Source organism: Ovis canadensis, chromosome 24 (genome assembly GCF_042477335.2).
Source record: "Ovis canadensis isolate MfBH-ARS-UI-01 breed Bighorn chromosome 24, ARS-UI_OviCan_v2, whole genome shotgun sequence".
Taxonomy (NCBI): domain Eukaryota; kingdom Metazoa; phylum Chordata; class Mammalia; order Artiodactyla; family Bovidae; genus Ovis; species Ovis canadensis.
The window spans coordinates 16,612,173-16,632,447 of NC_091268.1; the positions used below are offsets into that span (position 1 = coordinate 16,612,173).

General features: G+C 67.1%; 5 protein-coding genes across 27 annotated transcripts in view; 2 read left to right on the top strand and 3 right to left on the bottom strand.

Annotated features, from left to right (window-relative positions):
* The window catches only part of MAPK8IP3 (mitogen-activated protein kinase 8 interacting protein 3), a 45,796-nt gene extending 37,397 nt beyond the window's left edge, over positions 1 to 8,399 (top strand). For all 11 annotated transcript variants that reach the window (XM_069570470.1, XM_069570475.1, XM_069570472.1 and 8 more), the window contains 19 exons: positions 886 to 1,016; positions 1,451 to 1,507; positions 1,598 to 1,768; positions 2,354 to 2,480; positions 2,769 to 2,864; positions 2,974 to 3,132; positions 3,598 to 3,763; positions 3,981 to 4,163; positions 4,264 to 4,453; positions 4,552 to 4,668; positions 4,741 to 4,821; positions 4,909 to 4,976; positions 5,090 to 5,238; positions 5,565 to 5,736; positions 5,811 to 5,924; positions 6,094 to 6,132; positions 6,314 to 6,493; positions 6,606 to 6,755; positions 6,849 to 8,399. In XM_069570470.1, coding sequence (XP_069426571.1) covers positions 886 to 1,016; positions 1,451 to 1,507; positions 1,598 to 1,768; positions 2,354 to 2,480; positions 2,769 to 2,864; positions 2,974 to 3,132; positions 3,598 to 3,763; positions 3,981 to 4,163; positions 4,264 to 4,453; positions 4,552 to 4,668; positions 4,741 to 4,821; positions 4,909 to 4,976; positions 5,090 to 5,238; positions 5,565 to 5,736; positions 5,811 to 5,924; positions 6,094 to 6,132; positions 6,314 to 6,493; positions 6,606 to 6,755; positions 6,849 to 6,970 — 2,472 coding nt within the window. In that variant the 3' untranslated portion in view covers positions 6,971 to 8,399. The remainder of the gene's footprint in view (positions 1 to 885; positions 1,017 to 1,450; positions 1,508 to 1,597; positions 1,769 to 2,353; positions 2,481 to 2,768; positions 2,865 to 2,973; positions 3,133 to 3,597; positions 3,764 to 3,980; positions 4,164 to 4,263; positions 4,454 to 4,551; positions 4,669 to 4,740; positions 4,822 to 4,908; positions 4,977 to 5,089; positions 5,239 to 5,564; positions 5,737 to 5,810; positions 5,925 to 6,093; positions 6,133 to 6,313; positions 6,494 to 6,605; positions 6,756 to 6,848) is intronic.
* A 38-nt stretch (positions 8,400 to 8,437) lies between these two features.
* NME3 (NME/NM23 nucleoside diphosphate kinase 3) lies at positions 8,438 to 10,542 on the bottom strand. Its single transcript, XM_069570519.1, has 5 exons — positions 9,572 to 10,542; positions 9,327 to 9,457; positions 9,113 to 9,214; positions 8,932 to 9,044; positions 8,438 to 8,836 (listed from the first exon to the last, which is right to left on the bottom strand). The coding sequence occupies exons 1-5, from the start codon at positions 9,615 to 9,617 to the stop codon at positions 8,719 to 8,721; spliced, it is 510 nt and encodes a 169-aa protein (XP_069426620.1). The 5' UTR covers positions 9,618 to 10,542; the 3' UTR covers positions 8,438 to 8,718.
* On the bottom strand, positions 10,250 to 11,134 carry MRPS34 (mitochondrial ribosomal protein S34). The gene is made up of 3 exons (XM_069571461.1): positions 10,814 to 11,134; positions 10,623 to 10,665; positions 10,250 to 10,542 (listed from the first exon to the last, which is right to left on the bottom strand). The coding sequence occupies exons 1-3, from the start codon at positions 11,132 to 11,134 to the stop codon at positions 10,250 to 10,252; spliced, it is 657 nt and encodes a 218-aa protein (XP_069427562.1).
* Positions 10,916 to 17,219, top strand: EME2 (essential meiotic structure-specific endonuclease subunit 2). 11 transcript variants are annotated; one of them, XR_011252746.1, is made up of 9 exons: positions 10,916 to 11,487; positions 11,665 to 11,801; positions 12,159 to 12,251; positions 12,714 to 12,949; positions 13,113 to 13,219; positions 13,356 to 13,453; positions 13,602 to 13,791; positions 13,872 to 14,160; positions 15,379 to 17,219. XR_011252746.1 is itself a non-coding variant. In XM_069570495.1 (9 exons), exons 1-8 carry the CDS (start codon positions 11,133 to 11,135, stop codon positions 14,040 to 14,042), a joined length of 1,248 nt encoding a protein of 415 aa, XP_069426596.1. In that variant the 5' UTR covers positions 10,916 to 11,132; the 3' UTR covers positions 14,043 to 14,081; positions 15,379 to 17,219. The 11 variants fall into 11 exon arrangements, 2 of the variants coding, with proteins under 2 accessions (XP_069426596.1, XP_069426598.1); XR_011252743.1 differs by having other exon boundaries at positions 13,606 to 13,791; positions 13,872 to 15,224; XR_011252741.1 differs by having other exon boundaries at positions 13,113 to 13,206; positions 13,338 to 13,453; positions 13,872 to 15,224.
* On the bottom strand, positions 14,542 to 20,202 carry SPSB3 (splA/ryanodine receptor domain and SOCS box containing 3). Of its 3 annotated transcripts, none has more exons than XM_069570498.1 (7): positions 20,051 to 20,202; positions 18,707 to 18,844; positions 15,994 to 16,168; positions 15,736 to 15,923; positions 15,551 to 15,653; positions 15,353 to 15,478; positions 14,542 to 15,262 (listed from the first exon to the last, which is right to left on the bottom strand). In XM_069570498.1, the coding sequence occupies exons 2-7, from the start codon at positions 18,830 to 18,832 to the stop codon at positions 14,943 to 14,945; spliced, it is 1,038 nt and encodes a 345-aa protein (XP_069426599.1). In that variant the 5' UTR covers positions 18,833 to 18,844; positions 20,051 to 20,202; the 3' UTR covers positions 14,542 to 14,942. The 3 variants fall into 3 exon arrangements, with proteins under 3 accessions (XP_069426599.1, XP_069426600.1, XP_069426601.1); XM_069570499.1 differs by having other exon boundaries at positions 19,529 to 20,158; XM_069570500.1 differs by lacking the exon at positions 20,051 to 20,202 and having other exon boundaries at positions 18,707 to 18,943.
* Between the last annotated feature and the right edge of the window lie 73 nt (positions 20,203 to 20,275).

The following is a 20,275-nucleotide window of genomic DNA, read 5'->3' on the forward strand; positions in this document are numbered from 1 at the left end:
CAGCAGCACCCCCACCCTGGACTCTATGAGGTCAGAACCAGCCCCCCTTCCTGTGGGATGCCACCTCGCCCAGGTCCTAGCAGCTGTGGATTGCCTGCAGTCACGGGCAGGCTCCCCCCGCTCACCTGGCCCAGCGACCTGGCTGCCCTCCTTACACAGAGGGCGGTCCTGGGCCTCTAACCTGAGGTGACGTTTGGATGCTAACCTCACACTCATCAGCTGTTACTGTGGGGTCGTGTGACACACCTATCGGGAGGCCAATCCCACAGCCAGCACCTGGGAAACTAGCTCTCACCTGGCCTACCCTATGCGGCCCCCACCTCCAGCTACTCTAGGAGGGGACAGAGCCACAGGTGTCCTGGGCAGCTGCCGCTCCCCAAGGCCCACCCACCTGGGGCCTGGTGGGGGAGGCGCCCGACCGGTGCCTTGCGCCTGAGGCCGCAAGCACAGCTGTGAACTCTGAGTGCCATGGTGGGGGCACTCAGGGAGGGCGGCCCCAAGTAGGGCTGCATGAGGACACGGTTCTGAAAGGGACAGCAGCTTCACCGGTACCTCAAGCAATGAGTTCTGACGTAGTGACCCAGGTCCTGCTCACCAGACCCCCCCAGATCCTCCTTACTGCTGTGCCCATGGGCCAGTCCCACCTGTTAGCCTTGATGGAGGCGTTTGGGATTGCCAGGAGCTTCTAGGAAAATACATCGCGTAGTGGCCCTGGAGTGTGCCATGTGGCCTTCTAGGAAGAAGGGGACCCATTCTGGGTGGGTGGTGCTGTCCCGAGCCCAGCCCTCCCCACCGTGTTGCCTGAGCCGATGGGGAAGCCACCCTGGGGTGCGCCCACTCCCGGAGGCGGCCCCTCACCGCTGAGCAGAGGCACTCTCCCCGCAGGACAAAATCCCCATGGCGCAGCGCCGCCGCTTCACGCGAGTGGAGATGGCCCGCGTGCTCATGGAGCGCAACCAGTACAAAGAGCGGCTGATGGAGCTACAGGAGGCCGTGCGGTGGACTGAGATGATCAGGTGGGCCTCCAGGCTCGTGTGGTCGGGGGCGAGGATTGCCCTCAGACGTCCTGGGGAGGGAACTGCGGCTGACCTCCCCCTCCCCCCCTCTTCCCGAAGGACTGAGGGTGCCAGGGCCTCCCTGGTGGGTCTGCAGGGGCCAGCAGAGCCAGGCCTCCGGTGCAGCCCTGGTCTGGCCAGTGTGGATGTACCCTCTGGGCTAGAGAGAGGCTGGGGCTAGAGAGGGGCCAGCGTGGCAGGGTCCCTCTAGGAAGTGATGGGTAACACCCAGGAGCCCCTCTCGTCTGATGCTCCCGTGCTTGTGTCCAGGGGGAGGGTCTGAAGCAAGGGAGGCAGGAGGGCCCAGTGATGGCACGGGGGCTGGCTGGACTGGGCAGGGTAGAGTCAGGCTGGGCTGGGCTGAGCAGGGCCTCTCCCCGTCCCCTTCCCTGCAGAGCATCCCGCGAGCACCCGTCTGTCCAGGAGAAGAAGAAGTCCACCATCTGGCAGTTGTGAGCTGGGGGCTGTGGGCGGGTGTGGGCAGTGGCCACTGGGGAGGCTGCCCCTAGGGCCTGCCCTCACTCCTTGTGCCTCGCCGGCAGCTTCAGCCGCCTCTTCAGCTCCTCGTCCAGCCCGCCTCCGGCCAAGCGGTCTTACCCCTCTGTGAACATCCATTACAAGTCACCCACCACAGCCGGCTTCAGCCAGCGCCGAAACCATGGCATGTGCCAGAGTGCAGTGGGCAGCCGGCCCCTGGAGTTCTTCCCAGATGAGTGAGTCTCCCCGGCCCTCCCCTCCGGCCCCCACCGTGCTGCTCTGGGGTCCCACTGAGGCGTGCACACCCATGGGAGCACTGGGCATCCCTGGCCGAGGCCATGCTCCCCCCACTCCCTCCGCATGGTCCCAGGGGCTGGGCCTTGCTCCTCTAGTGACCCCCACCAGGCAGCCAGAAGCGACCCTAGCCCCATCGGGCGGCTCCTGCACCCTCTGCTCCACAGAGGTTCTCGGAGTTGACAGGAACTTTTCTTGCAGCGTTGAGCTCCTTCCTGGGGAATGAGTTTGTGTCTGGATTTTTGTGCTGTCCTTAGTTTTGAAGCTAAGAATCTGGGTCCAGGGCCGAATGGGGAATTCTGTGCCAGGCCAGAAGACTGCGGGGGTTTCCCCAGAAGGGAAGGGGAAGGAAGGGGGACGGCCGTGGGTGACGGCGACAGGGACACCTGGGCCGGGGCAAGCTGCTGGAGTGGCCTCTGAGCCGTCAGATGCGTGCCTGGCGAGGGCGGTGCAGGTCCAGGAGGGGGAGCCCCGGGGCACAGGCGCCCTCCCGCAGACCTAGTGACCCGCCCGCCCTTCCCCGCCAGCGACTGCACGTCGTCCGCGCGGCGGGAGCAGAAGCGCGAGCAGTACCGCCAGGTGCGCGAGCACGTGCGCAATGACGACGGGCGGCTGCAGGCCTGCGGCTGGAGTCTGCCGGCCAAGTACAAGCAGGTGCTGGGGCGGGGCGTGGGCGGGCCCCCAAGTACAAGGAGGTGCTGGGGCGGGGCGTGGGCGGGCCCCCAAGTACAAGCAGGTGCTGGGGCGGGGCGTGGGCGGGCCCCCAAGTACAAGCAGGTGCTGGGGCGCGGCGGGGTCCCAGGTGCAAGCTGGGGCGGGGCGTGGGCGGGGCAGGGCGGTCCCAAGTGCGCCACCCGGCAGCACCCGGCAGCAGACGGCAGCCGCACACCGGTGAGCCTGCCCGGCCTGGCGCCCACAGCGCGCGCTGCCCTGTTCCTGCAGCTGAGTCCCAACGGCGGCCAGGAGGACACCCGCATGAAGAATGTGCCGGTCCCTGTGTACTGCCGCCCGCTGGTGGAGAAGGACCCGACCATGAAGGTGAGGCTCCGGAGCGCGCCAGGCGGCAGAGGCCCCCAGAAGCTACGTCCACGAGGGCGGGGAAGCCGGGGGAGGCCGGCTCCCTGACCTCACAGCCGCCTTCCCCCAGCTGTGGTGTGCCGCGGGCGTCAACTTGAGCGGCTGGAAGCTGAGTGAGGACGGCCCTGGAAATGGAGTCAAGCCCACGCCGGGCCGCGACCCTCTGACCTGCGACCGGGAAGTGGAAGGAGAGGCCAAGAGCAACCACGCGTCCCCCGAGAAGAAGAAGGTCAGGGTAGCGGGCGTCCTGTCGTCCAGAGGGCTCTGCCACGCCCAGTCTGGAGGATAGCTGGGGACAGTGGCCTGAGACCCGGCTCACCTGAGGTCCGCTGAGGGTGGGCGGGGCAGCGAGGAGGGGCGGAGGTTTAGGGCAGCCCGGCGGGAGTCTCTGCCCGCGGGGGAGCTAGGCTAGGGGCTGGATGCTGGGGCTTCACTTCACCTCCAGGCTTGAGGTAGGAGTCAGCGCCTTAATGCTGGGAACTTAGCTTTCCTCTGGGGAGGTGAGGCTCTGAGTGCCTGGACCTAGACACAGAGTACAGTTCTGCCTTCTTGCTGTCCTGGACACGGGGGAGGGTGTTCAGGTGCCCTGAGGCCATGGGCAAGGCCAGATCCTGAGAGACTGTGGGGCCCCCTCACTGGCCCCCATTGCTGCCAGAGTAGTGGGTGCCCCAGCCTGTCCTGTGCTTGGAAACAGGCCAAGGAGCTCCCTGAGGCGGATGCCACCTCCAGCCGCGTGTGGATCCTCACCAGCACGCTGACCACCAGCAAAGTGGTGGTCATCGACGCCAACCAGCCGGGCACTGTCGTGGACCAGTTCACCGTGTGCAATGCCCACGTGCTCTGCATCTCCAGCATCCCTGGTGGGTGCTGGGTCCCCAGGGCGGGCATCCGGGGGGCGCTCACTGCCCCGTCCTGTCGCTGACAGAGGCAGAGACCCCAGTGTGGTGCTCACCCGGGACAAGGAGATGGGGTGGCGTCACAGGCAGCCCCTTCCCTCCCGACACCCACACTGGGACTGGAGCTGGGGGGTGTCACAGGGGCCCCTCAGAACGGGGTGACGGCTATGACTCCCTCCAGCCGCCAGCGACGGCGACTACCCTCCAGGGGAGATCTTCCTGGACAGCGACGTGAACCCCGAGGACTCAGGCACAGATGGGGTGCTGGCAGGCATCACGCTGGTGGGCTGTGCCACGCGCTGCAACGTACCACGCAGCAACTGCTCCTCCCGGGGGGACACCCCGGTGCTGGACAAGGGCCAGGGTGAGTCCTGGGCCCTAGGGACACCCTGGTGCTAGACGAGGGCCAGGGTGAGTCCCAGGCCAGGCCTATGGCCATCTCCTCTCACCCCTCCCTTCCACAGGGGAGGTGTCGGCTGTCGCCAATGGGAAGGTCAACCCGGCTCCATCCACGGAGGAGGCCACGGAGGCCACAGAGGTGCCCGATGCAGGGCCCAGCGAGGCAGAGGCAGCCGCTGTGCGGCCCGGGCCCCTCACGGAGCATGTCTTTACGGACCCAGCCCCCACCCTGCCCCCCAGCGCCCAGCCTGACAGGTGGGCTCTCTCAGGATGGGACAGCGGGAGTTGGGGGGACTGGCAGGGGCAGGGCCAGCCTTCCGTGGACCTCCCTGGAGCCACCATCCTCCCCACAGTGAGAACGGGCCAGAGGCTGACGTGAGCGGCGTGCAGCCCGAGCCGGAGCCCAGCGGGGACCCCGCAGGCAGCACCAGTGCCGCGCCCACCATGTGGCTGGGAGCCCAGAACGGCTGGTAGGCGGGGCCACGGGGGTCAGGGTGGGGAGGGCGCCCTGGGCACCCCCGCCCACCGGCCTCCTCCTGCAGGCTCTATGTGCACTCAGCTGTGGCCGGCTGGAAGAAGTGTCTGCACTCCATCAAGCTGAAGGACTCGGTGCTGAGCCTGGTGTGCGTGACCCCACCCGGGCGGGCGGGCAGGGAGGGCTGCGGGCAGTCCTGAGCCCAGCTCACCGCCCGCCTGCCCTCCCGTCACAGGCACGTGAAGGGGCGCGTGCTGGTGGCTCTGGCCGATGGGACCCTGGCCATCTTCCACCGGGGTGAAGGTGAGAGCTGGCTTGAGGGTGCAGGGGGGCCTGACATCCCCTCGGGGCGGGACCCCCCGCATGAGCAGAGGCAGCGCAGCCAGGCCTGAGCAGGGCTCGCGGGCTCTGTGCAGATGGCCAGTGGGACCTGAGCAACTACCACCTGATGGACCTGGGCCACCCGCACCACTCCATCCGCTGCATGGCCGTCGTGCACGACCGCGTCTGGTGCGGCTACAAGAACAAGGTGCACGTCATCCAGCCCAAGACCATGCAGATCGAGGCGAGTGCGGCAGGGCTCCCCACGTGGGGCTTCGTGGGGTCGCAGGAAACGCCCTCAGGGGGCGACTGGTTTGTCCGAGGTCATGGGCCAGCAAAGGGCGGCCGGGCTGTGAATGCCCATCTGCCTGGAGCCCACCTGCTGCTTCCCTCTGACCCAGCAGTCGCAGTCTGCACAGGCCCCAGGCACCTCCCTCGGCACAGCTGTGGGGAGGTCCCGGGGCCCCCAGGAGGAGAGGGCGATGAGGCCCTGAAAGGCGGCTGTGAGCTGCCTAGGCTGTGGCAGCTTCAGGGACCCCGCCCCGTTGACGGGCTGCCCTGACCCCACAGAAGTCGTTCGATGCCCACCCACGGCGGGAGAGCCAGGTGCGGCAGCTGGCATGGATCGGCGACGGGGTCTGGGTGTCCATCCGCCTGGACTCCACACTGCGGCTCTACCACGCCCACACCCACCAGCACCTGCAGGACGTGGACATCGAGCCCTACGTCAGCAAGATGCTGGGTGAGGGCGGCCGGCCAGCGTGTGGGGTGGGGGTCCCCCGAGGCCGCCCCGCTGACCACCCCCTGCTCCCACAGGCACGGGAAAGCTGGGCTTCTCCTTCGTGCGCATCACGGCCCTGCTCATTGCGGGCAACCGCCTCTGGGTGGGCACCGGCAATGGAGTCGTCATCTCCATCCCCCTGACTGAGAGTGAGTGCCCCCAGGTGCCTGCGGAGACGGTGGGCGCACGTTAGGGTCCCGGCGGGCGCACTGCCAGGACATGGGTGGATGCGGGCTGCCCGGGCGCAGCCCCCTCTGCCCAGTTCCTCTGTGACCACCTGTCTCTCTCCCTTTCTTGCCCTGCCCTCACCCTCCCCAGCCGTGGTCCTGCACCGAGGCCAGCTCCTGGGGCTGCGAGGTGAGTCCAAAGTGCCCACCTTCGTTTTCAGGAGGCCCCCATCCTGGGCGCCCTGGGGCTGAGATGGCCTTGCCCTTGGCTCAGCTGTGGGCCCCAGGCAGGCCCCACCCCATCCCTCACCTGCTGGAAGGCCCACCCACCCAGTGTGCAGGCTCAGCACCCCCGGCCCCTCTCTCTTCAGCCAACAAGACGTCCCCCACGTCGGGAGAGGGGGCCCGCCCTGGCGGCATCATCCATGTGTACGGGGACGACAGCAGCGACCGGGCAGCCAGCAGCTTCATCCCCTACTGCTCCATGGCGCAGGCGCAGCTCTGCTTCCACGGCCACCGGGACGCCGTCAAATTCTTCGTCTCGGTGCCAGGTGAGCTCCTGGCACCCCCCAACCCCACCCCACCCCGAGGGCTGCAGCGAGGCTCTGGCAGGAGGCCGTGCGGGGTCCCCGCTGCCCCGCTAAGGCCCTGTGCCATCGGCAGGGAATGTGCTGGCCACCCTGAATGGCAGCGTGCTTGACAGCCCCTCCGAGGGCCCCGGGCCCGCTGCCCCTGCCGCAGATGCCGAGGCCCAGAAGCTGAAGAATGTGCTGGTGCTGAGCGGCGGGGAGGGCTACATCGACTTCCGCATCGGTGAGGGCGCAACGAGGGGCAGGGCCGGGGCGTCCTGGGCCGGAGGCCCCTTCACGGGTGGGCGGCCCCTTCACGCAGCCATGCTCTCCTCAGGCGACGGCGAGGACGACGAGCCGGAGGAGGGCATGGGGGACGTCAGCCAGGTGAAGCCGGTGCTGTCCAAGGCTGAGCGCAGCCACATCATCGTGTGGCAGGTGTCCTACACCCCCGAGTGAGCTGCGCCCCTCCACCCTGCCCGCCTGACGCCGCCCGCACCTGTACATACGCCCCGCCCACCTGCCCACCGCCACCCCGGGCGGCCAGGCGCCCGTCCACCCCACTCTGACCTCTCAACCTGCAGCTTTCACCTGAGGCCCGGGCCTCCCCCTGCGAGCTGGCAGAGCAGCGGGTCTGGCTGGGGGTGGGGCAGGGAGCGGGTGGCGTCTGACCAGGGAGGCTGCAGAGCCTCTTGGAACACCGGCCCCCCAGCAGCTCCTGGCCGGCACCTGGCCCTAAGTCCTCCAGGCCCAGGGCACTGCAGGGCCAGAGCGAGGCAGAACCCCGGGGAGGGGGGGGTCAGGCCGGGGCACACCCCTACAGGTGGCCCCAGCTCCACCCTGAGTCCCCCACTCCCATCACTCTCTCCCAGGGTCCCCCCGGGGGGCAAGCAGGGACTCAACCCTGCTGAGTCTTCCCACCCTTGGTCCACTTGCCTTTGACTGCTGTCCACAAGAGCGGGGCTCCAACCCTCAGGGAGCTGGCCCAGCTGCTCACCTTCCCTGGGCTCTCCCCCACCCCAACCCCTGCCACCCTGGGAACTGGCATGAAAGCACGTAACCAAGCTTCTGGGGCAGCTGCTCGAGAAGACAGACAGATGCCCTCATCCCGTTCGAGCCCTGTGATCATCCCGTGTGCTAGGCCCTCACGGACCCATGTCTTCCCCTCCCCACTGGCTCAACCTGGGCAAAGACCCACCTTGTAGGAGCAGGCCCCTTGAGTCCCACCCTTCTCAGAAGCCCCTAGGGTGGGATTTCTCAGGCTGCCAGGGCAGGCCCAGGCCTCAGGAAGAAGGGGGGGCCCTGGCCTCTCCTGGGGTCAGTCCTTGGACGTAGGCTCAGCCTCAGGGTGATGGGAAGGAGTGCTCCAGGGCCTGCCTCCGGTGTAGTCTCCAAGGAGCCTGCTCCTAAGACACGCTACGAAGTGCCTGGGGCCGGTGGCGCGGCCTGCTCCCATGAGGGCCCTGATGACAGGCTCTCGAGCAGAGGCCAAGGGCCAAGGAGAGGAGCTGCTAGGCGTCCGTGCCTGCTGCTCTGAGGGGCATCGCCCTGGACTGCTACCCCCCCCGCCCAGGCCTCACTCCTGTTCCTCCAGGCGCTGGGCAGGGTCGCCCCAGGCCCTGCTGCCCACCCCCTCCCACAGAGAAGCACAGACCCTGGGCAGCTGCCCCCGAGCCCAGCCGGTACCGCTGCAGGCTTCCCCCACGCCCTGCCACTCTCCACTGTGATGTCCGTCAAGTCCCTCTCTGTCCTCAGGGGGCCTGAAGCGACCTGGGGGTGAGCCGGGTGGGTGCAGCCAGGGGAAGGGGCTGGGACGATTCTCCTCAGGCTTTGGCCCTGCAAGTGACCCTACGTGTCTGCTCTGTATGTAATAAATGTCTTAACACCATACTTCTGTGTCCCTGCGCCCAAACCAACTGGAGCACAAAAGTTTTCTTCCGTTTATTATAAAAACAAATGCCGGGACAAGCCAAGTACCAGAGCTGCACCCTGGTGCGTTTGCAGGCGAGCTGTAAACGGGCGCGGGCTGGGCCGAGGCGCCTGAGAACCCCATTCAGGGCAGGAAGGCAACCAGAACTCGGCAGGCGGGCAACCACCTGCGCTCGGGAAGGCTGCTGCGGGTCTACCACAGCTCTGGGGTGGGGCCTGGAGGGCGCGGGGTCAGCCGCAGCCCTCTTCGGAATGGCACACCTGCCCAAGAGGCCCGGCTACTCGTACAGCCAGTGCCCCGCGCTATCCTCCCAGCACAGGAGCTCGTCAGTGCGAAACCAGAGTGCGATCTCGCGGCGGGCGCTCTCCACGGAGTCGCTGCCGTGAATCACATTCCTGTGCGGGAGAGGCGGCATGAGCACAGCCCGGAGCAGGCAGAGCTCGGTCAGGGCCCCGCGCAGCCCAGTTGGGAGAGTCGGAACCCGACTTACTTGCCGACCTCGATGCAGAAATCGCCGCGGATGGTGCCGGGCGCGGCGTCGGCCGGATTCGTGGCTCCGATGAGCGCCCGGGAAGCGCGTACAACGTCCAGACCCTGCCACACCTGCCGACAGGGTCGGAGGTCAGCGCCGGGTCAGCGTCCCGCCCACCTGCCCGCCCGCCGACACTCACCATGGCCACCACCGGCCCGGAGCCCATGTACTTGACCAGACGCCCGAAGAAGGGGCGCTCGCGCAGCTCGGCATAGTGTTCCCGCAGCAGCTCCTCCGAAGCCTGGGGAGGTAGGGAGACAGGCCGCGTGCTCTGGGGATTCTGGCCCCCGGGGCCCCGCCCCACGCCCGTAGACCCCGCCGCGCTCCCCACGGCTGGGGACCCCGGCGCTCACCTGCACCAGCTTCAGCGCCACCAGCTTGAAGCCCTTCCTCTCGAAGCGCCGCACGATCTCGCCCACGAGCCGCCGCTGCACGCCGTCGGGCTTCACGGCCAGGAAGGTACGCTCGTGCACGCCGGTATAGGCTGCGGGGACCGGCGGGGTCGGGGCGCGTCAGGCCCGGCTGCGCCCCCTCCCCGGCCCGCCCAGCCCGGCCGCACCCCCTCCCTGCCCCGCGTGGCCCGGCCCCTGCCGCTCACCCGCCGGGAAGAGGTTGGCGAAAATGGTCAGCACCAGGCAGATCATGATGGCGACGGCGGGGCGCGGGCGGCGCGGGCCCGAGGCGGGGGCGGGGCGCGGACCGGGCGGAGCCTGTGCTTAAAGCGGCCTTGTCGCCGGGAGCCGCAGCCTCGGTGGGCTTAGCGAGGCGGCACCTGTCGTCCAGGACCACACCGGGACCTCTACGGCCGCGCCCGGGCCGCCCCAGTCCCCTCGGGTCTCCGCATCAACGGCCGTAAGCAGCAGTGACAGCCTGTTCCTCCCCGAAGCCCTGCCACCAGCCCGCTTTGGTCCCCCAACCCCAAACTCAAAAGAAGCCACATCCCAGGCTACTTCATGTGCCTTTATTCGTGTTCAGTTTCTGCCCGGGTCGTGGGAAGGGGAGCCAAGGTGGAAGTGACAGGCCAGCACAGGGCTCCACACCTGCTGCCCTGCTGCTTCCAGCGTGCCCCCAGGAGCCACTTCTGGCAGTCAGATCTGCGCGTTGGTGAAGCCGGGACAGAGGAGACAAGGTGCAGACCGCACCCTTTCTACGAAAACGTAGATCCTCAAGTCGGCGGGGAGGTCAGATCCAAGATACCAGGGGGGCCGATTCAGGTGTGACCCAAAGGGGTGCCCACTGTCTTGCACCCCTGGGGCAGCCTGCCCGCTACCGCACTTTAGACTGCGGTGCCCTTAGTCTTTTTCTTCGCCTCCAGATTCTCAGGATAGTCCCAGGGATCAGTGCGTATCCTCTCCAGGCTGAGCATGGGCTCCTCCGTGCTGGGGTCTCCGTTTTTCTGTCGCTCTGCTAGAATCATGGCCCGGAGGAGCGGCGGGTAGGGGACGGGGCACGGCGTCTCCTCTGGCGCCGGCGTGAAAGAGGTGAAGGCCTCCTCCTCGTGTTTGGGCACCAGCCGCCAGTCGTGGTACATGACCTGCTCGATCTCCCGGGCCTCACTCTCCGTCTTTCCTGGGGAGAGGAGACCGAGGGCCCTCGCTCAGACGTTGCCGGAACAGCCTGTTGCGGGCAGCCTCCCCACCGAGTCTTACCTTTGAAGGTCAGGATGCCCCAGGCCTTCCCGTGGTCCAGGTTCTGTAAAGCAAGTGGGGGAGGAGGTCAGCTCGGAAAGCGCTCGCCCAGGGCTCGGGCAACCGAAGACCTCCTCCCACTCAGTGGCGCGCAGGGGAGGCGCGGGAGCCGCGCGGGGCCGGGAGCGGCGCGGCGCTCCGGCTGCGCGCACCTGCGCTGTGTAGTCCGGCCGGACGCGCGTGAGGCGCCAGTAGCACGGCTCGTCGTGCTGCCACAGCCAGGACTTGCGCGTGACCAGACGGCCCAGGCCGAAGAACGGAAGGCGGCCGAGCAGCTGCAGGAGCCGACTCTCGCGGTGCACGTCGACCCATGCTCGCATGGGCAGCTTGCGGCCCGAGTGCGGCCGTGTCAGCGTCTCGTAGTCCAGGGCGTAGCGCACCGAATCGCGCGGCCGCTCCCGCTGCTCGCGCAGGGCCCGCACACGGCGGGCCAGCTCGGCGATCAGCCGCGGCCGCACCTTTCTGCGCGCCATGGCCAGGGAGGCCTCCTCGGTCCGGCCGGAAGACCCCGCCGCCGCCGCGCCTGGCGCCGGAAGCGGCGGGTGTCCCCCGCAAATGAGTCCGGGCGCGGCCGGAAGCGGAGAAGGGGCCGGGTGGGCCATGGCGAGGGCTGGGCTCGGGAGGGCCGGGGGCGTCCGCCGGGGCCCGGGGCAGCGGCGGCCCCCGACGTGGGAGATCTCGGATTCGGACGCCGAGGGCCCGGCTGGCGCGGAGACCCCCGCGAAGGCCCGGGACCCGGCTGGAGAGCGCAGGCCGGCGGCCGAGGCGCTGCGACGGCTGCGGCCCGGGCAGGCGGTGCGTCGCCTGGCGGTGCTCGTGGACCCAGGTACGGAGAGCCGCCCGGGTGGGAGCCCGGCCTTGGGCCCGGTTGGACGGACTCCTCCCTGCGCCCTGGGAGCCAGCCGGGGGTCAGTGCTGGCAGCGCGCTGTCCGGGCGGTGGGTGTCTGGTGCCCGCGCGGGGGAGGGAGCAGTGACCGCCGGCCCCCCTGCGCCCCGTCCCAGCCGTCCTGGAAGACGCCGGTGCCGACACCCTGATGGAGGCCCTGCACGCCCTGGGCTGTGAGCCCCGCGCGGAGCCGCAGCGCCCGGCGCGGAGCCTCCGCTGGAGCCGAGCGAGCCCAGACCCTTGTCCGCGCGGTGTGAGTGTCCCGGGGGTGGGGGCCGAGTGCAGCCCGGGGTTGGGTGTTTCACGTGGCAGAGCTGCTCTGAGAGGCACGTTTCCCAGAGCAGTGAACTTGGAATGGGGGTCGCGGAGAAGGCTGTACAAGGCTGGGACCTAGAGCCTGAAGGATGGGCCGCGCTGAGGGACCGGCCCTCCCGCCCGTCCAAGGCTGCGGCCGCAGGCGTAGCCGCCTGGCACTCTGGGTCGGTGTTAGTAGAAGTCGGGACGCTGGGCTGGTGGAGAGCAGTCCTGGGAGAACCTGCGTGAACCCCGGCACTCCTGGGGGCACGGACTGTGGCCCGGGGTGGGCAGCAGCTCCCCCCATGTTCCCCAGGTGCCCCCTGAGGTGTGGGCTGAGGATGAGCCCCACGTGCTGCGGCTGCTGGAGCCTGAAGAATTTGTGCGGGGCGTTGTCCAGCTGACCCAGGTGCGGCGGGGGAGCGGGCAAAGAGCCTTGTCAGCAGATGGCAGGGCTGGGAGCTTTGCCTTGGGCATCAGGGCTGAAGTGGGGGAAACCGCTGGGCTGTAGAAGCCACGATAAGGCAGGTACTCTTGAGCCCTGAGTCAGAAGTTAGGGGTGGGGGCCTGGGGACCAGGGCCACAGGCTGGCTGTGCAGTCGGCCTTGTGACACCCCACAACCCAGCCAGGGGAGAAATAGGGCTTGCTCTCTCAGCTGACGTTTGCACCAGAGTGTGTTTAGGTCGGACCCTCTGGCAGGCCCTGGATCTCAGGGTTCACGGTTCATCAAGCACCTGTTCTGTGCCAGGTAGAGGTGGGCCAGGAATGGGGAGGGGGCTTCAGCCCAAGTCTTCTAGGTGCCTAGGATGTGCCTGGGGACTTTTGTAGACCTTCCTGTGGGAAGCACAGGGCTGGTTTTCTGGAGAGCAGGCCGGGCAGAGGAGTCCACCCCGCCCCTCCCAGCACCGAGGGCTCCTTCTTGGGCTGGCTTCTCTGCCTCCTGCAAGCTGGCGCTGGCCGGTGGACCCTGCCTGCCGCAGCCCTGAGGAACAGGTGAGCCTCCTTGGCTTGCAGGTATGTGGCCTGACCTGTTCCATGCCCTGGGTCACACCTGAGAGCCCTGGCTGTCTCCACCTAGCTGTCATCGGGCTGGACACTTACCTGTGGTACTAGTCACCCTGACACCCTTGGCCCGCATCACCGGGATGGGAGGGTCCAGGGGAAGGCGGGGTGGCTCTGGGGGCTGGCGTCACAGCTGACCCCCTCCCTTGGGCAGCTTGTGGGGAGGGAGGAGGGTCGGGGGGCCAGAGGGACTGTCCATCTGCCCAGGTCTCAGCAGCCCACCGCCCAGGAGACACAGCAGCCAGAGCATCCAGCGGTCACTTGCACCGAGGCGGCGGTCGGCTGGCCTGAGGTGGAGGAGGTGAGGCAGTCAGGTGGGCCTGGGGCCTGGTCCTTGGCTGCTGTCCAGGGCGCATCGGGGGCTGGTGTAGCCTGTGGGGGCATGTGTTGTTGGGGAGCCCTGTGCCCCACACCGCGGTCACTCCCACCTAGGCCCTGGTGCACCTGCAGCTCTGGGCGAACGTGGACGTGCTGCTGGTGGCCTCCTGGCAGGAGCTGAGCCAACACGTGTGCGCCTTCACCAAAGCCCTCGCCCAGCGCCCCTTCAAGTGCGTGACCCTCTCCCTTCTGGGAGCTGCTGGAGGGGTGGGGGCGGCAGTGTCCAAGGGCCAAGCAGTCCCAGGCTCTCTTGAGCGGGGGACGGGGTGCTTGGCAGAGGCGAGGAGCCTCTAGCACCTCCCTGCACCCCTTCCCCAGGCAGGCCCGGGAGTCTGGGGCCTTCCCCTTCTGCACCTCTGGGCGCTGGACAGCAGGCGAGCGAGTGGCCAGAGACGGCATGGGGCTGCGGGGGGCCTGGTGGCGGCAGGTCAGGCAGTTCAACCGCGTCAGCCCAGCCGTGGCCGATGCCGTTGTCAGCGCCTTCCCATCCCCCCGCCTGCTGCAGCAGGTGGGTGCCCGCCCTCACCCAGACCCCAGGTATGGGGGCCGGCTTCCAAGGCCTGCCGCTCACCCCTGCGCCCTCCCTAGGCGTACGAGGCCTGTGGCACGGAGCAGGAGCGCCTGGCCCTGCTGGCTGACCTCCCGGTGAAGATGGGCAAGCGAGCACCACCCCGCAGGGTGGGGCCCGACCTCTCCCGCCGCATCTGCCTCTTCCTGACCACCACTGACCCCGACCTCCTGCTGGACCTGGGCTCCTGAGCAGGCCTGAGGGTTGCACAGGGCGTCCCCCGCCTGCAGGCAGGAGTGAACACAGCCTCCCAGGGGACCCGTGGGAAACCACAGGGGGTGGTGTGCCCCGAACCCGGGGCTTAGTCAGGTCTGACCCCAAGCTGGGGGATGAGGGGACGGCAGAGAGAAATCTTGCATAACTGGGAGAAGAAAATTCTTCTCTCGCCTGCGGAAGGTCTAGAGACGGTTGGGGGTGGGGCTCACGTGCCCTGGGCATGCACGCTGGCCGAGGGGCTGGTAGACAGCTGGCACCAGCAAGAAGGGCTGCAGGGGCCTCGGATCCCACAGGGGAAACTCCCATCACCGGGAGGTTGGGGGGGAAGTACCTTCATTTTTAAGACAAGGTTTAGAGGGAGGAGAGAACCAGGCTACCTCTCCCCAGGGTACCGTGAGGCCCCAAGAGGAGACAAGCACGGACACCTGTGAGCCCCAGGCCTCACTTTGACCCACTTCATTCTATAGGCAGGTGGACATCAGACTTCGAGTTTATTATGGTTGCTTTCAGCCCCAGACAGGAGGAACAGAGCTGACAACATGCAAAGCAAGTTAAGAAAAACGTGAGGCCGGTGGTGCCAGGGAGAGCCCACCTCTCAAGTTGCGTCCTCCTCACAGGCAGCAGCCTATAGGCCCCCAGCCCCTTCCCTGCCAGCCCCCCAGACCTGAACCCAGACGCGCTGGGGCGGCAGCTGTTCTCATGCCCAGCACCGGAGCAGACAGGCTGGGTCTTGGGGGTCACAGGGCTAACGGCCGGGAGCCCCTGTGGCGAGGCCCGTCCCAGCCTCAGGCAGCAGAGGGGCAGCGGGACAAACCTCGGCTCGGTCCTCCCCTCGGCGGCCCTGGGGCAGTCCACAGGCACGATCAGGGAGCAGGCTAGGTCCTTCGGCAGCGCTTCCGCTGGCAGCGCCGGGGCTCTGGGCCGCTGGCCGCGGGCGAGGGCTCGGGGGGCTGGCGGCTCATGCTCAGGACCCAGCCCAGCTTGTGGTGCAGCACCTGCTTGAGGCCGGGAGGCAGGGGCAGGCCCTCAAGCGTGTCCCCCGAGCCGGGCCGCAGCTGGCGCAGGCGGTAGCAGCACAGGTACTGCAGGGAGGTGACGCTGGCGCACGAGCGGATCACCTTCATGCTGCTCTTGGCCGCCGTGGAGCACACCATCGGGTAGAACCTCTTGTTCTGCAGCTGTGTGGCCGCCACGCCTGGGGCGGGGGGAGGAACAGCCTCAGGGCACTCAGCCCCCCGGGGGCTCTGACCCTGCTCCCTGGGGCCACAGGAGGTCCCGGCCTCACCTATGCACTTCCTGTTCTTGAAAAAGGTCAGCGTCCCGTGCCAGCTGTCCAGGTGCACGCCGATGATGGAGCCCTGGCCGAACCTCGAGGAGAAGCTCGTCTTGTCACCCTTGTGGTGGAGGAGGCCTGGGGGCAGCAGGGTCGGGCTGAGCCCCACAGCCTGGGGGCCCCAGCCCCGCCCGCCCGGGCCCTGCGCACCTGTGTAGGAGAGGCCCCAGCTGTCCTCGTCCCGGCCGAGCAGGCTGCAGAATGTGTGGTGGTACTTGTCCAGGTCCACGTCCGACGTCCCAATGCCCACCATCTGGGAACGGGAGCGGGCAGAGGGGGCAGGGGACCGAGGCGCCTGGCAGCACCCCCACCTCCCGGGCCCACCAGCCACTCACCATGTCCGTGCCGTAGACGGGCGACGTCATCTTGATCTCCCAGAAGTGCTGGCCCTCCCCCAGCTCCTTGGTGCCCCGGATGGCGGCCGTGCCACAGCTGTACTCCATGTGGAAGCTGACCTTCCGGTTGTCACAGCTCAGCAGGGTGGCCGAGGACTTGTTCAGGTCATCCCAGACCCAGTCGAAATCTGCGAGAGCGAGAGGCCCCAGCTGAGCCCCGGCCCACCCGGAGCACCGCCCGCCACGCCCGGCACTCACACTCATCCTCCTCGCCGCAGCGGCAGTCCCGGCCCCGGTGGGCGGCGTGCAGGCTGCCGCAGAAGGCCTCGCTCTGGCTCTCACAGTCGCAGAAGGACTCCCCGGTCACGGGCACGGCGCTGGGGATGGACGACGGCAGGGACGCGCACTCAGGGTCGGAGTCTGAGTCACTGTGCTGAAGGACATAGGAGATGTCGCCGCCCAACCTGCCGGTACCGGCCCAGCCACCCTGCACCCGCCTGCCCCGCTGCAGGCCCATGGCTCAACAGCCGGACGTCCCGAGGGAGAGACCTGGGGCTTGGCCTCCAGGGGACCACCCCGGCCCCGGGACACAGCCAGCCGCTGCCACCACGGACACCTCTTCTGGCCTCCTCCTCAAAGGCCGACCATGAGGAAGCTTCCTGGGAATGGAGTTGAGAGCCCTGGAGGCCCGGTGGCTTATCAGCCCCCGGCGGGGCTGCACACTCAGCCATCCCTCAAGGTCAGGAGCTCCTAGGTCACGGATACACAGGGGAGCCCGTGGCAAAGCCCATCACTGACCTAACGAAGGCAGCTTGGTCTCCCTGGAGCAGCAGCTGGGCTCCGGGGGCCCGATCGCCGTGGCAGGGCCTGCACACCTGGCCCAGACTGTGGCTCCCCGTCTGTGCCCGGGGCAGCTCAACCCCCATCACAGGGCCCTGCTGAGGGAGCCCTGCGGTCGCAGGCCCTCTGCACGGGGGCTTAGTCTTCACAGGACAGACTCCAAGCCTTAGGGGCCCGATGTCAGCCCAGCACCAGACGCCAAGGCTGAACTGGTCAGGTTCCAGAGACCAGCTGACCAGACCCCCCTGAAAGCCAGCTAGGGTGCCTCCAAACACCCACCTGGACTCCAGACCCCAGCCAGCCAGCGAAGGCCCAGGGCACAGACCGCTTCCACGTGCCTGTGCTGAACTCTCCCAGCTTGGCCTGGTCTCCTGGTCAGGCTCAGGCCTCTGCCCTCACTCTCCTGGCCTCTGGGTGCCCCTCTGGCCCAAAATGCCCTCTGCACAGCAGTCCAGTGGACCTATTCAGACCTGAGATTCTGCTCCCCTGAGAGCAAAGTCAACAGACTTACCCTCCTCAGACAGCGTCAGTGCCCCTACCCGGCCCCCTGTCCTGCCCACCCTGTCCCCCTGGGGTCGGGGTGGGGTCTGTTCACCCCTGGATCTCTCTTGAATACCGGTTCAAAGAGGCTCTGCCAGGCCTGGGCTTTGTGTCCTCTTCCTTCCTGTCGGCTCCCTGCGCACCTGCCTCCTCCCCCCAGGATGGAGTCCCTGCCTGATCATACTCAGCCCCGAGCACCACACAGGAGGGAAGCAACACAGAGGCCGGGCAGTGAGCAAGGAGGTCGAGCCCGTCAGACGGGCACCCGCGGAAAGGCTGAGGGGCCCCAGCACCTGGCTCTTGGGGAACAGGCAGGCTCCCTGCTGCGGGAGGAGACACCCCTCCCCAAGCCAGGGTGCAGACCTGAGCACCGCTGGCCCTGGAGTTCCCACGCTTGGCATCCAGCACGTAACCCCCTGCACAGAGAGTAGAACTGGCCTCTCCACAAGCTGCACAGAGAGTTCAGAGCAGCAGGGGCAGCGATGTGTGCGTGCAGCCTTCGGGGCTGCTGGACAACAGGACGAGCTGCAAGCGCGTGTCAGACACCGCGCCTCCAGCCCCTGGACGCTTCCCACATCCCACAGCAATGAGCCAGCAAGGCAGGCGCAGGCAGGAAAGACTGCCCAGGCCACGTGGTCAGTGGGAGCTGGAGGCGGGACAGGAATGCAGGCTGGGGCCTCTTGCTGGCCTGGGCAGGGAGCTAAGGGAGGCCCAGGAAGGGGGCCCAGGATACCACCAGCTCCAATTCCCCCCCAAAGCCTGGTGGTTCCAGGTTCTCAGCTGCCCTCATGCTGGAGGTGGGGGGAGAGACATCTGTCCCCCCAAAGACACCTGGCTGAGCCAGGGCACGAAGGCTGGGTGAGGGTAACAGACCAGAGCCAAGTCAAGAGATCCCCAAGAACAGCGGCGGTGACTCAGGGCAGAGCCGAAGCCCAGCTCTTGCCCTGAGAGGTTCAGGAACCTGACTGTGAGGCTCCCCACTGCAGACACAGAGTGCATACAGCCCCCCGCAGGGTCAGTGCCATAAGGCTCCTGCTGCAAAGCCCCAGGTCCCTCAGGAACCTACCCTGCAGATAGACAGCTGAGCCCCCCTCCTCACAGCCTCTGTGTTCCTGGGCCTTGCAGAGCTCAGGATCCTGAGCACAGGAAGGCACAGGAATACTGGTCGTCTTTAAGAATCAAAGTTCTTTTTTTCAGGTGCATATACACAAATATAGAACACAGACTTCAACAGGCAGGGGAAATGTCCAAAAAGTTGCACTTGGAGATAACAATAACCACCCTTGTAATGGGCTGAGTAGATAGAATGGAAACGTTTTTGTAAGTGAACTGACCAAAGTACCCACGGACACCCACTACATAGAAACATATCTGCCTTGGGGTCCTACCACACAAGGCCACATGTGTCCTTAACTGGCGTGAAGTGCTTGGGAGAGCAGAAACAGCACATGCAGCTACTGGTCCAGCCGAGATGACCTCGTCCTCTGCCCCCAGGGCCATCTTTCCCTTCCCATCTCAGTTCAGGCAGTGCCTGCTCTGCGGGTCTCCTCACTTTTGTCCAGCCATGCCGACCTCACCCACTGGAACCTACCTGCCCATCAGAGTCGTAGCCCCAGTTGGCAGTCCCTGCCAGAGCGACAGCCCGGGCATCCGCATCTCGGCGGGCTGCGCTCAAGACAAAATGCCATGCTCTGCTGCTCCGCGGGCGCCTGGCCATGGTGGACAGGAGCTGGAAGAAACCACAGGGTCGGAGCAGAGAAAGACGCAGCACACCAGTAGGTCCCACAGCCTGTGCTGGCCCACCCAGGTCTGGAACTCTCTTCACAAGCTCCTACCTCGCTCCAGGATCCAAGCACCTTGATGAAACTCAGGTAGAGAGCATGGAACACCATCCAGACATCCATGACTCTCAAAGGGCCCTCTCTGAGCTTGGCCTCAGGAACTCAAAGTGTCCTGCCTACCCATTCCTCGGGCATCTCAAGCCCTGCCTGCCCTTCCTCCAGTGTCCAGTTTGACAAATGGCATCTCCATCCTCCCAGTTCCTCATGCCAGACACACAGCAGTCATCCCAACACCTCCTCCCACCACGGCCCTCCACGCCCCATACCACCTCCAACGGTGTCCTGAACCATCTGCCGCCACCGCGCCTCCCCAACCCCGGCAGGACTCCTCCGCTCCGGGTCCGCCCACTTCATTCACTACAACCCAGCTTTTTCGAAACACAAATCTTAAAAAATTTTTAATTAGCGAGTTATAAACTTCTCAGGGCTTGCCCTTGTTCTCCGGATAAAATGCAAAATCCTACCAAGCCCATCAAGTTCCGGCCCTGTTCCGGCTGCTGGTTCTTTCCAGCCCTTTGCCCAGAACGCTTTCCCCTCCCCTCTTTGGCTCTCAACTTCCAAGCCCGACTTACAGTTACAAGTCGATCTCTGGGATCTTGTACTGAAATTCCCCAGGAGGGCCGGGACTGTCCCCCGCCACGATCCCGAGGGACGGCAGGGGACGCGCGCAGGCACAGCTTTTGAGGGATGGGAGCCCGTCTGCAGACCCGAGTTCGCTACTGGAGTCGGCCACGGCGGGCCCGGCCTAAGCCCCGCCCGCCACCGCCACGGCAACAGAAGGCGCCAGGCCGTGCACGCGGGATGCACGGCCCCGAGACGACCCCGCTGCAGCAGGGGTCGCTTCTCCGTCGGGCATGGCACTGTCTAAGGGTCGGCGAGGTCGCGGGGTTCCTCCCACCCGCCGCCCCGCCCGGCCTGCGGCGCAGAGCCTCGCCCGCCTCTTCTGGCCCCGCCGCCGCCGCCGCCAGAACAAAGGCGCGCCGGCCGCGCCGCCCGCAGCTCCGCGAGGCCAACGGGTGCGGTGCGGTCCCGATCCAGGCGGGGCAGCAGAGCCCGGAATACTCGGGGAGGAGCGGTCGAGGCCCGCCGCTCACCTGCAGCCGCTCCGCGCCGCCGCGTTCAGCCCGGCCAGCCGCGACCTACTTTCCGCTCCCGAGCAAGACGTAAACAATCCCCGCCCCGCGGTCCGCCCCCCGCGCCGCATTGGTCCCGCAGAGCACTCGACTTCGGCGTTCGAAAGAGGGGCGGGCCTCGCTGCACATGCCTCTTTCTGAGAGGCTGCTGGGCCTATCAATCCTACCTCGACGTCCTCATTGGCC

Excerpts from the sequence above, each read along its gene's own strand:
- MRPS34 (XM_069571461.1), bottom strand. The coding sequence starts at position 11,134 with ATGGCGCGCAGAAAGGTGCGGCCGCGGCTGATCGCCGAGCTGGCCCGC. Across the intron at positions 10,666-10,813 it reads GGCCGGACTACACAGCGCAG|AACCTGGACCACGGGAAGGC; the intron begins GTGCGCGCAGCC and ends CTTGCTTTACAG. Across the intron at positions 10,543-10,622 it reads GGGCATCCTGACCTTCAAAG|GAAAGACGGAGAGTGAGGCC; the intron begins GTAAGACTCGGT and ends TCCTCTCCCCAG.
- SPSB3 (XM_069570498.1), bottom strand. The coding sequence starts at position 18,832 with ATGGCCAGGCGCCCGCGGAGCAGCAGAGCATGGCATTTTGTCTTGAGC. Across the intron at positions 15,924-15,993 it reads CTGCGGCGAGGAGGATGAGT|ATTTCGACTGGGTCTGGGAT; the intron begins GTGAGTGCCGGG and ends TCGCTCTCGCAG. Across the intron at positions 15,654-15,735 it reads CCGTCTACGGCACGGACATG|ATGGTGGGCATTGGGACGTC; the intron begins GTGAGTGGCTGG and ends TCCCGTTCCCAG.
- NME3 (XM_069570519.1), bottom strand. The coding sequence starts at position 9,617 with ATGATCTGCCTGGTGCTGACCATTTTCGCCAACCTCTTCCCGGCGG. Across the intron at positions 9,215-9,326 it reads TGGCGCTGAAGCTGGTGCAG|GCTTCGGAGGAGCTGCTGCG; the intron begins GTGAGCGCCGGG and ends CTACCTCCCCAG. Across the intron at positions 8,837-8,931 it reads TTCTGCATCGAGGTCGGCAA|GAATGTGATTCACGGCAGCG; the intron begins GTAAGTCGGGTT and ends TCTCCCGCACAG.
- EME2 (XM_069570495.1), top strand. The coding sequence starts at position 11,133 with ATGGCCAGGGAGGCCTCCTCGGTCCGGCCGGAAGACCCCGCCGCCGCC. Across the intron at positions 11,802-12,158 it reads CAGACCCTTGTCCGCGCGGT|GTGCCCCCTGAGGTGTGGGC; the intron begins GTGAGTGTCCCG and ends CATGTTCCCCAG. Across the intron at positions 12,950-13,112 it reads GGGCTGGACACTTACCTGTG|GTCTCAGCAGCCCACCGCCC; the intron begins GTACTAGTCACC and ends CCATCTGCCCAG.